The sequence below is a fragment of the Schistocerca gregaria genome, chromosome 3 (genome assembly GCF_023897955.1).
Source record: "Schistocerca gregaria isolate iqSchGreg1 chromosome 3, iqSchGreg1.2, whole genome shotgun sequence".
In the NCBI taxonomy this organism is placed as follows: Eukaryota; Metazoa; Arthropoda; class Insecta; order Orthoptera; family Acrididae; genus Schistocerca; species Schistocerca gregaria.
Window position 1 is genome coordinate 740,599,097 of NC_064922.1, and position 13,711 is coordinate 740,612,807.

At 45.9% G+C, this 13,711-nt stretch overlaps 1 protein-coding gene across 1 annotated transcript in view; it reads left to right on the forward strand.

Annotated features, from left to right (window-relative positions):
- The window catches only part of LOC126353831 (zinc finger protein 423 homolog), a 235,262-nt gene that overhangs the window by 185,648 nt on the left and 35,903 nt on the right, over window positions 1–13,711 (forward strand). The window contains exons 4-6 of the mRNA XM_050002964.1: window positions 3,398–3,665; window positions 11,071–11,212; window positions 12,889–13,376. Coding sequence (XP_049858921.1) covers window positions 3,398–3,665; window positions 11,071–11,212; window positions 12,889–13,376 — 898 coding nt within the window. The remainder of the gene's footprint in view (window positions 1–3,397; window positions 3,666–11,070; window positions 11,213–12,888; window positions 13,377–13,711) is intronic.

The window sequence follows — 13,711 nt, forward strand, 5'->3', positions numbered from 1 at the left end:
CAGAAGCACGTGATAAGGAGTGCTTAATGAGGATTTACCACTACAATCGATTTTGATTTCTGATGACGGGTCAATAGGACAGGAACTGATTAACTGTAGTCATCTACCAAATGCCCTCAAGTCAGTAGTACATTTTCGGTTACTTAACTAATTCTTGGACTGTCGTAAGCACCAAAAGCCATTTACAGTAATTTTACATGTACAAGGGCCTTACAATATGGAATGCAACAGTTTTTTTCTGAAATCAGCTTGATGTATTCCAATACACCACACTATTCCGCACTCTTTTGACTACAAAACCACCATCTTACAGGGAAGGTCTGTATGCCGACATGTTACACAGCACTGGTCACCGTCGCAACCAACGCCTTGCTGCATCAATAACGCCCCCATCATCCACGTATTGCTTCACGCGGAGTGCAACCTTCATTGGGCCAAACAGATGGAAGTCAGCAAGTGCGAGATATGGCCTGTAGGGCGGATGAGGAAGAACAGTCCAAATAAGTTTTGCGAGCTTCTGTGTGTCATCACTGCCGATAGAAACGTCCAGTTGAGAAGTGCGATGTTTCAGTGTGATCCGTCGATCACCTCGAATAAGTGTGTCCACTTATTCCCCATTGCAGCAGTCACAGCTGTCGGCGGCCTGCCGGCACGCGGGAAGTCGGAGGAGTCTACGTCTACATCTACATCCATACTCCGCAAGCCACCTGACGGGGTGTGGCGGAGGGTACTTTGAGTACCTCTATCGTTCTTCCTTCTATTCCAGTATCGTATTGTTCGTGGAAGGAAAGATATTCGGTATGCCTCTGTGTGGGCTCTAGTGTCTCTGATTTTATCCTCATGGTCTCTTCACGAGGTCAACGTAGGAGGGAGCAATATACTGCTTGACTCCTCGGTGAAGGTATGTTCTCGAAACTTCAACAAAAGCCCGAACCGAGCTACTGAGCGTCTCTGCTACACTGTCTTCCACTGGAGCTTGTCTGTCATCTCCGTAACGCTTTAGCGATTACTAAATGAGCCTGTAACAAGGCGTGCTGCTCTCCGTTGGATCTTCTCTATCTCTTCTATCAACCCCATCTGGTACGGATCCCACGCTGGTGAGCAGTAATCAAGCAGTGTGCGAACAAGTGTACTGTAACCTACTTCCTTTGTTTTCGGATTGCATTTCCTTAGAATTCTTCCAGTGGATCTCAGTTTGACATCTGCTTTTACCGACGATCAACTTTTTATGATCATTCCATTTTAAATCACTCCTAATGCCTACTCACAGATAATTTATGGAATTAACTGCTTCCAGTTGCTGACCTGCTATACTGTAGATAAATGATAAGGGATCTTTCTTTCTATGTATCCGCAGCACATAACACTTGTCTACATTGAGATTCAGTTGCCATTCTCTGCACCATGCGTCAATTCGTTGCAGATCCTCTTGCATTTCAGTACAATTTTCCATTGTTACATCCTCTCGATATGCTACAGCATCATCCGCAAAAAGCCTCAGTGAACTTCCACAAGGTCATTTACGTATATTGTGAATAGCAACGGTCCTACGACACTCCCCTGCGACACACCTGAAATCACTCTTACTTCCATTGAGAATGACATGCTGTGTTATCTTCAATCCAAGCACGCAACTGGCCTGATAGTCCATATGCTCTTTCCTTACTTCGGAAGACTTCTCTCCATTGAGAATGACATGCTGCGTTCTGTTATATAGGAACTCTTCAATCGAATCACGCAATTGGTTTGATAATCCATATGCTCTTACTTTGTTCATTAAACGACTGTGGGGAACTGTATCGAATGCCTTGCGCAAGTCAAGAAACACGTCATCTACCTGGAAACCCGTGTCTATGGCCCTCTGAGTCTCGTGGGCGAATAGCGCGAACTGGGTTTCACATGATCGTCTTTTTCGAAACCCATGCTGATTCCTACAGAGTAGATTTCTTGTCTCCAGAAAAGTCATTATATTCGAATATAATACGTGTGTCATAATTCTACAACTGATCGACGTTACAGATGTAAGTCTATAGTTCTGCACATATGACTCCCCTGCGGCACACCTGATATCACTCTTACTTTGGATTTGCGGGACCTCGTTGCGATGGTGACAGGAGTCTCGCCCAAAGACTCACCGTGCTTTTGTTCACCGCCAGGTCTCCGTAGACATTCTGCTAGCGCCTATGAATATCTGCTACGCTCTGCTTTTCCGGAAAAACAGACTGAAAGACAGCTCTCTCGTTGGAACGCATCTCCGTTACAGACGCTATTGTGAAGGTTGAGTATAGCGCCACCACCTATTTCATGGAACCGTAGGGGCACAAACGAGAATATTCCACGATGCCCCACAACGAACTCATTTTTTCAACCGAAACTGGCCGAGAAAAGAAATGTGTCGCATTATTTATTGAACGTCCCTCGTAGTATCTGCATGTGTAACAAAATGTAATGATGGGGTCAGTAATTATGATCAGGAGGTTGTTGTTGTGGTCTTCAGTTCTGAGACTAGTTTGATGCAGCTCTCCATGCTACTCTATCATGTGCAAGCTTCTTCATCTCCCAATACGTACTGCAGCCTACATCCTTCTGAATCTGTTTAGTTTATTCATCTCTTGGTCTCCCTCTACGATTTTTACCCTCCTCGCTGCCCTCCAATACTAAATTGGTGATCCCTTGATGCCTCAGAACATGTCCTACCAACCGATCCCTTCTTCTTGTCAAGTTGTGCCACAAACTCCTCTTCTCCCCAATCCTATTCAATACTTCCTAGTTAGTTACGCGATCTACCCATCTAACCTTCAGCATTCTTCTGTTGTCCAAACTATTTATCGTCCATGTTTCACTTCCATACATGGCTACAGTCCATACAAATACTTTCAGAAACGAATTCCTGATACTTAAATCTATACTCGATGTTAACAAATTTCTCTTCTTCAGAAACGCTTTCCTTGCCATTGCCAGTCTACATTTTATACCCTCTCTACTTCGACCATCATCAGTTACTTTGTTCCCCAAATAGCAAAACTCATTTACTACTTTAAGTGTCTCATTTCCTACTCTAATTCCCTATTATCACCCGACTTCATTCGACTACATCCCATTATTCTCGTTTTGCTTTTGTTGATGTTCATCTTATATCCTTCCTTCAAGACACTGTCCATTCCGTTCAACTGCTCTTCCAAGTCCTTTGCTGTCTCTGACATAATTACAATGTCATTGGCGAATCTTAAAGTCTTTATTTCTTCTCCATGGATTTTAATACCAACTCCGAATTCTTCTCAGGAGGTATCAGTTACATTTTTGCAACAATTTGGTAACGCAAGTTTAGGTATGATCTAACATGTGAGGCCTTTCAGTGTATTGTATAATGAGGAGGACGTGGCTTGTTTTTGTACAGCGACCACCTGAAGATCCACATGAAGACGCACGACAACCAGAAGCCGTTCCAGTGCACGGTGTGCAACCGCGGCTACAACACGGCGGCGGCGCTGACGTCGCACATGCAGAACCACAAGAAGGAGGGCAGCGCCTCTGCCGGCAGCGGTAGTGGCAGCGGGAGCGGGAGCGGCAGCGGGCCCAACACGCCCAGCCCCGGGCTGTCGGCCGCCTCGGGCTTTCGCTGCCTCTCCTGCGGGGACTCCTTCCGCAGGCCCGACGAGCTGCAGGTACGCTCCTAGCAGGTCCACCTTCAGGTGGACGGATATGGGACTGAAGTTTATTTTTGACTCATCCAAGTCGCACCTCCACCCCGAACCCAATACATCCAGAACATTACCACCTACACCAACGACAACGCCATCCCCACCCATAACTCTACCCGACCAGTAGGAGTGTAACACCATCACTTCCGTCAGCGCTTGGCCACCTGCCAATATATTCACAATATACATAAATGACCTGGTGGATGACATCGGAAGTTCACTGAGGCTTTTTGCAGATGATGCTGTGGTGTATCGAAAGGTTGCAACAATGGAAAATTGTACTGAAATGCAGGAGGATCTGCAGCGAATTGACGCATGGTGCACGGAATGGCAATTGAATCTGAATGTAGCGAAGTGTAATGTGATGCGAATACATAGAAAGATAGGTCCCTTATCATTTAGCTACAAAATAGCAGGTCAGCAACTGGAAGCAGTTAATTCCATAAATTATCTGGGAGTACGCATTAGGAGTGATTTAAAATGGAATGATCATATGAAGTTGATCGTCGGTAAAGCAGATGCCAGACTGAGATTCATTGGAAGAATCCTAAGGAAATGCAATCCGACAACAAAGGAAGTAGGTTACAGTACGCTTGTTCGCCCAATGCTTGAATACTGCTCAGCAGTGTGGGATCCGCACCAGGTAGGGTTGATAGAACAGATAGAGAAGATCCAACGGAGAGCAGCGCGCTTCGTTACAGGATCATTTAGTAATTGCGAAAGCGTTACGGAGATGATAGATAAACTCCAGTGGAAGACTCTGCAGGAGAGACGCTCAGTAGCTCGGTATGGGCTTTTGTTAAAGTTTCGAGAACATACCTTCACCGAAGAGTCAAGCAGTATATTGCTCCATCCTACGTATATCTCGCGAAGAGACCATGAGGATAAAATCAGAGAGATTAGAGCCCACACAGAAGCATACCGACAATCCTTCTTTCCACGTACAATACGAGACTGGAATAGAAGGGAGAACCGATAGAGGTACTCAGGGTACCCTCCGCCACACACCGTCAGGTGGCTTGCGGAGTACGGATGTAGATGTAGATAGATGTAGATGTAGAGCCAAAGCACCTTCAGACATGATGCTGTAGTATTGTTGCAGCATTAGAAAACTGCAGCGAAATGCAAGATGATCTGCAGCGGATAGGCACTTCGTGCAGGGAGTGGCAACTGTAATGTATTGTATTGGGAATACATAGAAATAAGAATCCTTTATTGTATGTTTATATGATAGCGGAATAAACACTGATAGCAGTTACTTCTGTAAAATATCTGGGAGTATGCGCGCGGAACGATTTCAAGTGTAATGATCATATAAAATTAATTGTTGGTAAGGCGAGTGCCAGGTTGAGATTCATTGGGAGAATCCTTAGAAAATGTAGTCCATCAACAGAGGAGGTGGCTTACAAGACGCTCGTTCGACCTATACGTGAGTATTGCTCATCAAAGTGGGATCCTTACCAGGTCGGGTTGACAGACTAGATCCAAGGAAGAGCTGCGCGTTTCCTCACAGGGCCATTTGGTAACCGTGATAGCGTTACGGAGATGTTTAGCAGAGTGGCAAACTCTGCCAGAGAGGCGCTCTGGGTCGCGGTGTAGCTTGCTGTCCAGGTTTCGAGAGGGTACGTTTCTGGATGAGGTATCGAATATATTGCTTCCCCGTACTTATACATCCCGAGGCGATCACGGATGTAAAATTAGAGAGATTCGAGCGCGCACGGACGCTTTCCAGCAGTCGTTCTTTCCGCGAACCATACGCGACTAGAACCGTTGGGTAGCTTGCGGAGTATAAATGTAGATGTAGATGCTAATATTACTCATTTCAATTTCACTGCGGGATCTTCACAGGAGTCCTCTCGTTCCCTGATTGTGTGGCGCTTCAACACACAGCCTTTTATACGAATGTTTGGTGTCTGTTCTTTTGGCACGTCCGATAGAGCAGGTAAAAAAACATAAAATAATTATCATGTATTGACTGTGAATCCACAACCTTCAATCCGGATGCACAATTACGTCCGACCTACTGTGAGGAACCTAAAAATTAGCGAGCTTGGAAGACACAGTCACGTTGAAAAATGGTTCAAATGGCTCTGAGCACTATGGGACTTAACATCTGAGGTCATCACTCCTCTAGACTTTGGACTACTTAAACCTAACTAACCTGACATCACACACATCCATGCCCGAGGTAGGGTTGGAACCTGCGACCGTAGCGGTCGCGCGGCTCCAGACTGAGCACCTAGAAACGCTCGGCCACAGCTGCCGGCGCTCCAAACAAAGGATAGCATAATCAGCGTATCTGAAGATGAGAAATGTGGCTGATACCGATAATGGCACAACTACTGTAAAATTTATTTATTGCGGTAGTCACTGGTTTCGACACAATTTAGAGGGGTATTCCGGATTTTTGTCGACGCATTGGGAGCGGCCCGGAAAGCCCCGGAGCGGCCGGCGCGCTGCAGCAAGTGGCCGGGCGCCCACAGGCGGGTCTTGGCGCCAGCGGATTATGCGCGTTCCGGAGTGCACACCAGTGTCGCGCCAGTTAATTCGGCGCGCCACCATTTGGCGACACGCGTACGTCTTCATAGCGCTAATTTGGTTTCCGCGTCCGCGCCATCAGTAGCGCTTCGAGAGCCGTGTCGGCCGCAGCCGTACACGCGCCTGCCCGCGCTAGCACGACTCGTCGCTTACGCCCCTCTCTCTCTTCTCCGCCTGTCTTCCATTACGCCAGCTCTGCATCCCAGGAGCGTATTTTGCTCTTTTAAAAAGAAAAAAAGAGAGGTGACGCCGGAACGTTCGCAAGCCTGTTTAAAAGGGACACTGGGAAACCTTTTATACCACCCACAAAAGAATTCTCTCTTTTTCTCCCTGTATTACATTTGCAACAGGTGTGGAAATTACTGGTGAATTCTTTTCTGTACACAGCTAAAGAAGAATTAAAGGTATTTTATATGGCTCATTGTTGTGAGTTATATTACCATGACGTATGTCACACATGACGTGTTCAGTCAGATATCTTACTGCAGCCAAGGGTCAAGAAATCGCTTTACCAGACTTGTGAAATGGAACAATCAGCAGAGTTGGCGCTTCTTTCTCAAATCAGAAACAATTTTATATTCCAGGCAACTGCAGCTGTTGAAAGGCGTGATGATAGGAAGTACTCAGCTCACAGCTGGTAAAATTTTACCAGACGTGAGCGGAGTTCTTCCTACATCGTGTTTCTCGAAGGGTGAATTCTTAAAAACTTGATTCTGTAGAGAATCAAAATCACATGAACAAAATAACTACAGATTTACGATTAATTCACAAATCAATTAATGTGTTACATGCTTGACTTTAAGCAAGTAAGTGAGAAAAAGTTAAGAAAAGATTTGAAAGTATGCTTGAAGTTTGTTCGAAGTCGTTAAGTGCTTTGATTCTAAAATATTGGGTGAACACAGTGTGGGTAAATTGTAAAACTACCGTGTACGACTGTTGACTCTCACAAGTAAGTGTAGACTTCTGTAGTTTTCCTGGTAGCTGTGGTTAATTCAATTAAGCGCATTACCTGTAAGTTAGGTGTGTTGCATATCTATCCGCGTTACCTCATTTCGAAAGCTTTGTTTGCGTATGCGACCAGTGTCTTACCAGATTGCCCTAGAAGCGGGAAGCGGAGACGACCTAAAAACTGAGTGTGGATATATAACCTCAGAAACATTTGTTCTACAAACTTATCCTTCTGTTTGTAACTTAAAAATAAATAGTATTCATATCAAAGCTGTCAGTATTTAAGTCAGGTTTTATTCGAAAATTCGCTGTGTAACGTGAAACAGAGGGATGTTGTAGCAGAAACAAAAAGCAATAGAGATTTATCATATAGCGCTAGAAAAGCAATTACTTAAAAAAAGTAAAATGTAATAAAACGCAATACATAAACATATCAAAAATCACTTAAGTATTTCGTCGAGACTCTAAGTCTGGGCATTTATGCGCGGTGAATTACGGTGCCTGAAGGCATATACACAGTTTATAACTCTAATACTTGTCTTACTGTGCCACATTTTTAACAAAAGGTCATACCTCTTAATGAGTAAATTATGACAGGATATTAAATATTTAAATTCGGTCAATAAGTACAGGAAATACTAAAAATCTAATTTGTGTTGCCCTGGCACGCGTTAGGCAACCTGCACCTGAAACTGAAACTGGAACTGGTTGCAGTGAACCGGGTTGGCTGTTCAGTAATGTAGTCTTAAACAGCGCCCCACCCGGTCTTCCATGGACAGCTCTAACGATCTGCAGCCTGCCGACTTCTGGCGTAGCGGTAACAAATGATGTTCTCAAACGTCCCTCGTGAACCAGTCTATCTCATAGTAAAAACCGTATCAAAATTCCTACAGTAGTTTCTGAGATTAGCCTTCACGTACTGACATAAAGACACGGCTGAGGTCTTCAAAATGGTTCAAATGGCTCTGAGCACTATGGGACTCAACTGCTGTGGTCATCAGTCCCCTAGAACTTAGAACTACTTAAACCTAACTAACTTAAGGACATCACACACATCCATGCCCGAGACACGATTCGAACCTGCGACAATAGAAGTCGCACGGTTCCGGACTGCGCGCCTAGAACCGCAAGACCACCGCGGCCGGCCTGAGGTCTTCAATCTGTATATTCATAGTAAACAAATCCGCCACTGTTGTAGAACACAATATTGACCGAAACCTTACACTACCCAAGTCGATATACAGTACCACGATTTCGTGGTCTTAGCCGCATCGTCAGGTGTATCTGAACTTTGGGTAAAACAACAGATGTAATGTACTCCATGAAGTATTTAAGAAAAAGAAACTACTGCTATTCAGGCTGTTGTTTAGTCATTTTATCTATTTTTCAGTTTCCAAATGTCAGTCTTAAATTTTTTAGAAAATTTGATCAGGCTATATGTATGGTAAGAAACACCAACTCGTGTTTGCCTAGCGATTACAGGGTTAAAATATACACTATCCCAAATACCAGTGGCCTCCAGCAAGCTGTCTACGTTGAAATAAATTGCTTTGAAAAAAGTAAACCTGCCAATTCGCTCCCTGGAAACTTCGACTGAGAGCTTCGCAAACACAAATGGGTCCAAAACAGCGTAGCAGTATTACACCAGTTTCACAGCACCTCGTGTCGCGTTATTATTAGTCCTATCCCTCCGTGGCGCAGCTAGTGTTAGTTATAGTGTCTCTGAGCTGAACCGTATGCGCTCTTCCTATGTGTGAACAAACGGAGTCGTGCAATTAAAAAGTCCTCCTCCTGTTATTCTTTAAGTACGCTTTACTTTTATTAATATTAGCAAAATTCTTAACCTGTTGATGCTTGAATTGTGTTTATCCTGTAGATAAGAATAAGTATAATCTGTTTTTTGCAATTGAATGCTTATTTTTGTTCTCGTTCAAACATGCTTCGCATAACGGGTTTTCCATTTTGTGGCGTGGTGATAAAGCAACCAGTATGTAGAATGAGAAGAAGAAAACAGTCTTGGCTGCGTATTGAAGTAGGTAAACAGTAATTTCAACATTGTAACCGAGACTGTTTTCGTCTCCTCATGTTTCACGTATTTGTATAAGGCATCATCAGTAATCTAAATGAAACATAATTTTTTAACTATACACTTTCTGTTATGTGATGTGTATGGTTTTCTGGCAGCATATTGTGGTTATCTTACTATTTACGCTTGCAAGATTTTGATTTAGCAGTTAGACTCTTGTGTCCTATTCATTCGTATGCGGATTCGCTCTTTTCAGCAATACATGAACATAATATAGGTTTCCAATTAATAATTTTTCACAGTTAGATATTTCACTGGACATAACCTTGGTTTCTGAAAACTGCACTTGAGCTTGCTGCTGTTGCTACTGGATTAACTGATGGATCATAGATGGGAACTTTAGAGGCTAACAGAGGAGTGGGATGCTAGGTTGGGGAGACAGGGAAGATAGGTGGTATGGTACTATGTTACTGGGGTTAACGTTTCTCCTCCTCATTTATGGTCAAACTGACGAAATGAAATGTGATATTAAGATGTACTAGATTTATTATAGGGATGTGACAAGCTGCCGGCTGCAGCAAACTCCGACACCTCTAACTCGTGGTTCTTTAAAACGTTTCTACAAAAACTGTGATGCCGACTCTCACTTATAACTGAGACCCATGAGCCAAAACTCAACCTCTATAGGGTCAATTTCGAAGGAAGGTTGAATTATTACTCCAAACAAAACCTGAACCGGACAACAGCTGCTCCGGTCAGTTGTCTGTGTATACTTGGAAACGATAAGTTACGCCAGCACTGTCACAACTACGAGTGTCTACCGTGGAGCCTTCAGGCCATCATCTGGTGTTTTTCCCGTTACTCCTTGGTCTCTGGCATCCATGACCTTCTCGTCGATCTTGAGCACGGTGCGTGTTCGACTTATTTTCTTTGGGTTACTGGCCACGTAGGTATTCCGGGTAAGGGGCGCCGATCACCTGGCTACCTACACTCCCGTTTTCCGTCCCCCCCCCCCCCCCCTTGTGGGGTCGGTTTGTGGCTTCATGTCAGTCTTCTTTTTCTTCAGTTGTGATGTGTGAGACTACCTTTTGAGGACGGGGGGAGGGGGAGGGGGAGGAGGGGGGGGGGAATCTACCATCTTGTGCAGTTTTCATACTGGCTATACCAGGTTGACCGATGGTCTTTTTTACTTCGTAATGATATCTCCCCCCCCCCCCCCCTCCGCCTTTGAAGTTTGCGTGCACCTCTTAGTGATCAATATTGTGAAGGACTACCTCCACCCTTTGGTCATTCATAATGAATATGCCTTCGCACAGTTACGCCAATCCTCGGTTTTCTTCGCAAAACCGGTTTGCCTCCCAAAATTAAGTACCAGAATTTCCGTCTGGAACTGGAGTCTCTCGATTAGCATTGGCGTTGCCTCCACGCCGTCCATGTTTTGCTCCCCTTTCACTACGTTTTATTTGGTCTTTCTCCCGTTTTATTTCACCCCCTTTTCTTGAGTCTCTTTCCCGTGGTGTTCTCCCCATTGATTCAAGATCACGGTGCGGTATGGTGTGGGTGTCGGGATGGGTCTGGCGCCCCTTCGTGCGTAGCGCCTTTGGTGTTCCCCCGGCTCTCACCTGTCCCCACCTCCTCGCCCTCTCGTGTTATTTCCTCTTCCTGTCGCCTCGACGGTCCTTTACCTCTTTAATTGCCCCTTTTCCTTCCCCATTGATTGGACTGTGCTGTTTATGTTGTTCCTAACTTCGTTTTTGTCACCTTACATTGTTTGGTCTCTCCTCCCCCCCCCCCCCAAACCAAGTAACCAATCAACCTATTTACCGTCGCCTTGAACCTGGGGCCCGCGTGTTGCAGAACCACGTGGCGACACAGCACGGCTCGATGCTGCTGCTGAGCCCCACGTTCCACCCTGCGCCCAAGCTGGCCTGCATCTACTGCACCAAGGACAGCTTCACCAGCATGGAGGCGCTGCAGCTCCACGTCCACGCTATGCACGGTAAGCTACTTTCACATCACACGTCTCATATTCAGCACTTACTATGCGATGACGTGAAAAGGGAAATGTGGTGTGTAAGAATGAGGTTTAATGTTCCGTCAACGAATCTGGAGATACAGAGAAAAGACAGATGTAAACAGTTATCTAATTTTTAAAGGGATCAACTCGGTATTTCAAGGTACTCTTTCTTCAGTTGGGCGAGGTGGTTGGTTTTTGTTTATCAAGCTTTTAATTTGTTTACGCCCTGTTACGTCTTGGGAAACTTCTTAGTCTTTCGTTTTCCAATCATCAGCGTTTCTATATTTGTAAGTAATCTAGAAGTAATTTTATTCACAAAATTTAACATGAGTTCATTCCTCTATCTCTCTTCCTTAAGAGTCAGATTTTCTTTCAGTTAACATGCCCTATTTATTATTTTAAGGAAAAGGCGAGGGGCCAAAGGGAAATCAGCAATTTCTGAGGTGTACGTATCTTGGAAAACGCTCCAAATTCAAAAAAAAATTATGAGGCCAGTATCGGTGTTACATCCTATTCTTGGTCATGACCGCCGTAGTAATAATGACTCGCAGGTTGAAGTAAAGAACAAGTTACTCACGGCAGAAGTTCATAAACGAGTTAGTCACAATAACAGCTGAAAGATCGGTCGTGATCACTTGAGAATAACAGAAAGAAAGTTCATTGCCTAAATACCAATGGCGAGGGAAGCCCCACACCGAGTGGTGTGGGTGGGGGCCGTGACGTGTGGAGTAACGTGTAGTTGTGCGGAGACGGCCGGTGTACATCGGAGCATCCTAGCTGGTCTCGGCGGGTTCTGGCTGATCAGCAACGAGTGTGTCCTAAGTGAGGTCTGTACTTGTTACGTCGATGGTAGCGCCGCCTGTATCCTGATGCACGAGCTCTCTGGTGGCTCCTGTGGTAGACGATGTATCAACGGACTGTTTGTGTACAGTATTGTTTTCATAACAAGCGATGCCCTTATGATATTAGTAATTGGTCTCCGAAGTGGACGCCTTTGGTTTAAAGACTAGCAATCCGCAGGTCAAAGACGTCGTACTGGCAGCGTACCCAGTCGGCGTACAGCCGATATCAAACAGTCATCATCGAATAGCCCACCTCTGTATCTGCGGAGTCAGTGTGACTGAACGCTAGCAGTAAAGAATCCATGAAAGACCTTCAAACTCAGCTCATTAATAAGATACAGTTTCCGGCAAGGGCCTGCGATCATCATGAACAGTTTATGGATAAAACCGTCTACATCGCCAAATAAAATGTTTTTATTTATTACGACGTTTCGGCGTCTGTCATCATCATCAGGTATCAAAATTTTGAACTTGCGGAACAAGGCTTAGCGTTAGATTAAAATCTATGCCTAGTTGGGGGTTAGTTAACGCCCCCATTGGTCCACAAGTTCAAAATTTTTGATACCTGATGATGATACAGACGCCGAAACGTCGTAATAAATAAAAACATTTTCTGTAGCAGTCTACGCGGTTTTATTCGTAAAACCTCAGCTCCAGTCGATGGTGACTGGGTTAATGGTCGAAACATTGAGCCCTCGTATGATTGGGCACCCTATTCCCTTGTTTTATTCGTCGTTGACGCCGTGCTTCCACTTCGCCTGACCAGTGTTCCTTGTGGGGGCCCTCGATACCAAACCGCGGCTTGTCTTGTGGCAGGCTCGATCCTGAACGGCGAGTACTCGTCGCAGCAGCAGCAGCAGCGCCAGAGCAGGCAGGCGAGTCCGGCGGCGGCGTGCACCCCGCCCCCCGGAGCGCCGACGCACCCCAGCCCGCAGCCGCCGCAGCAGGTGGAGGGCCGGCAGCCGCAGCCGCCCCAGCAGCAGCAGCAGCAGCAGGTGCCGTGCGAGCTGTGCACGATGCGCTTCGCGTCGGTGGCGGCGCTGCGGCAGCACGCGGCCGCCGTGCACGGGCTGCAGTGCGCGCCGTGCCAGCTGGCGTTCCCCAGCGCGGCGCTGTTCGCCGAGCACTACCTGCTGGCGCACGAGCAGCTGCGGCCCACAGACCTCAGCAAGAAGTCCCACCAGCCGCAGCCGCAGCCGCTGTCGCAGCTCCAGCCGCCGCCACCGGCGCCGTCGCTGCTGCACCAGCACCCGCACGACGCGCGGCCACCCGCCAAGAGGCAGCGCAGCGACTCTTCCGCCGTCGTGAGTACACCTAGCGTCTAGCTTCTTTCTACACGACAGCCCCAGATTTCCTCTCTACAGATGGTTCTCTTTGCGAAGTTTAAACGCGATTTTAGTTAAAATTTCTTTGCCGAGAGGCCGCGGTCGGTGTACAACACTATTCACTGATGCTTCCTCCCTATTTGCGGAGACTTTGGAGGAAAATTGGCAGCTTGATGAGACTATATACTGGTTTACAAAACTTATGGACAGAAATAACTTACACATTGTGCGTCACTGCCAAGTCGATGAAACTTGCACCACACGTTGAAAGAACTGCTAGTGTATAGTTCAGACGGTAGATGAAATAAATACGC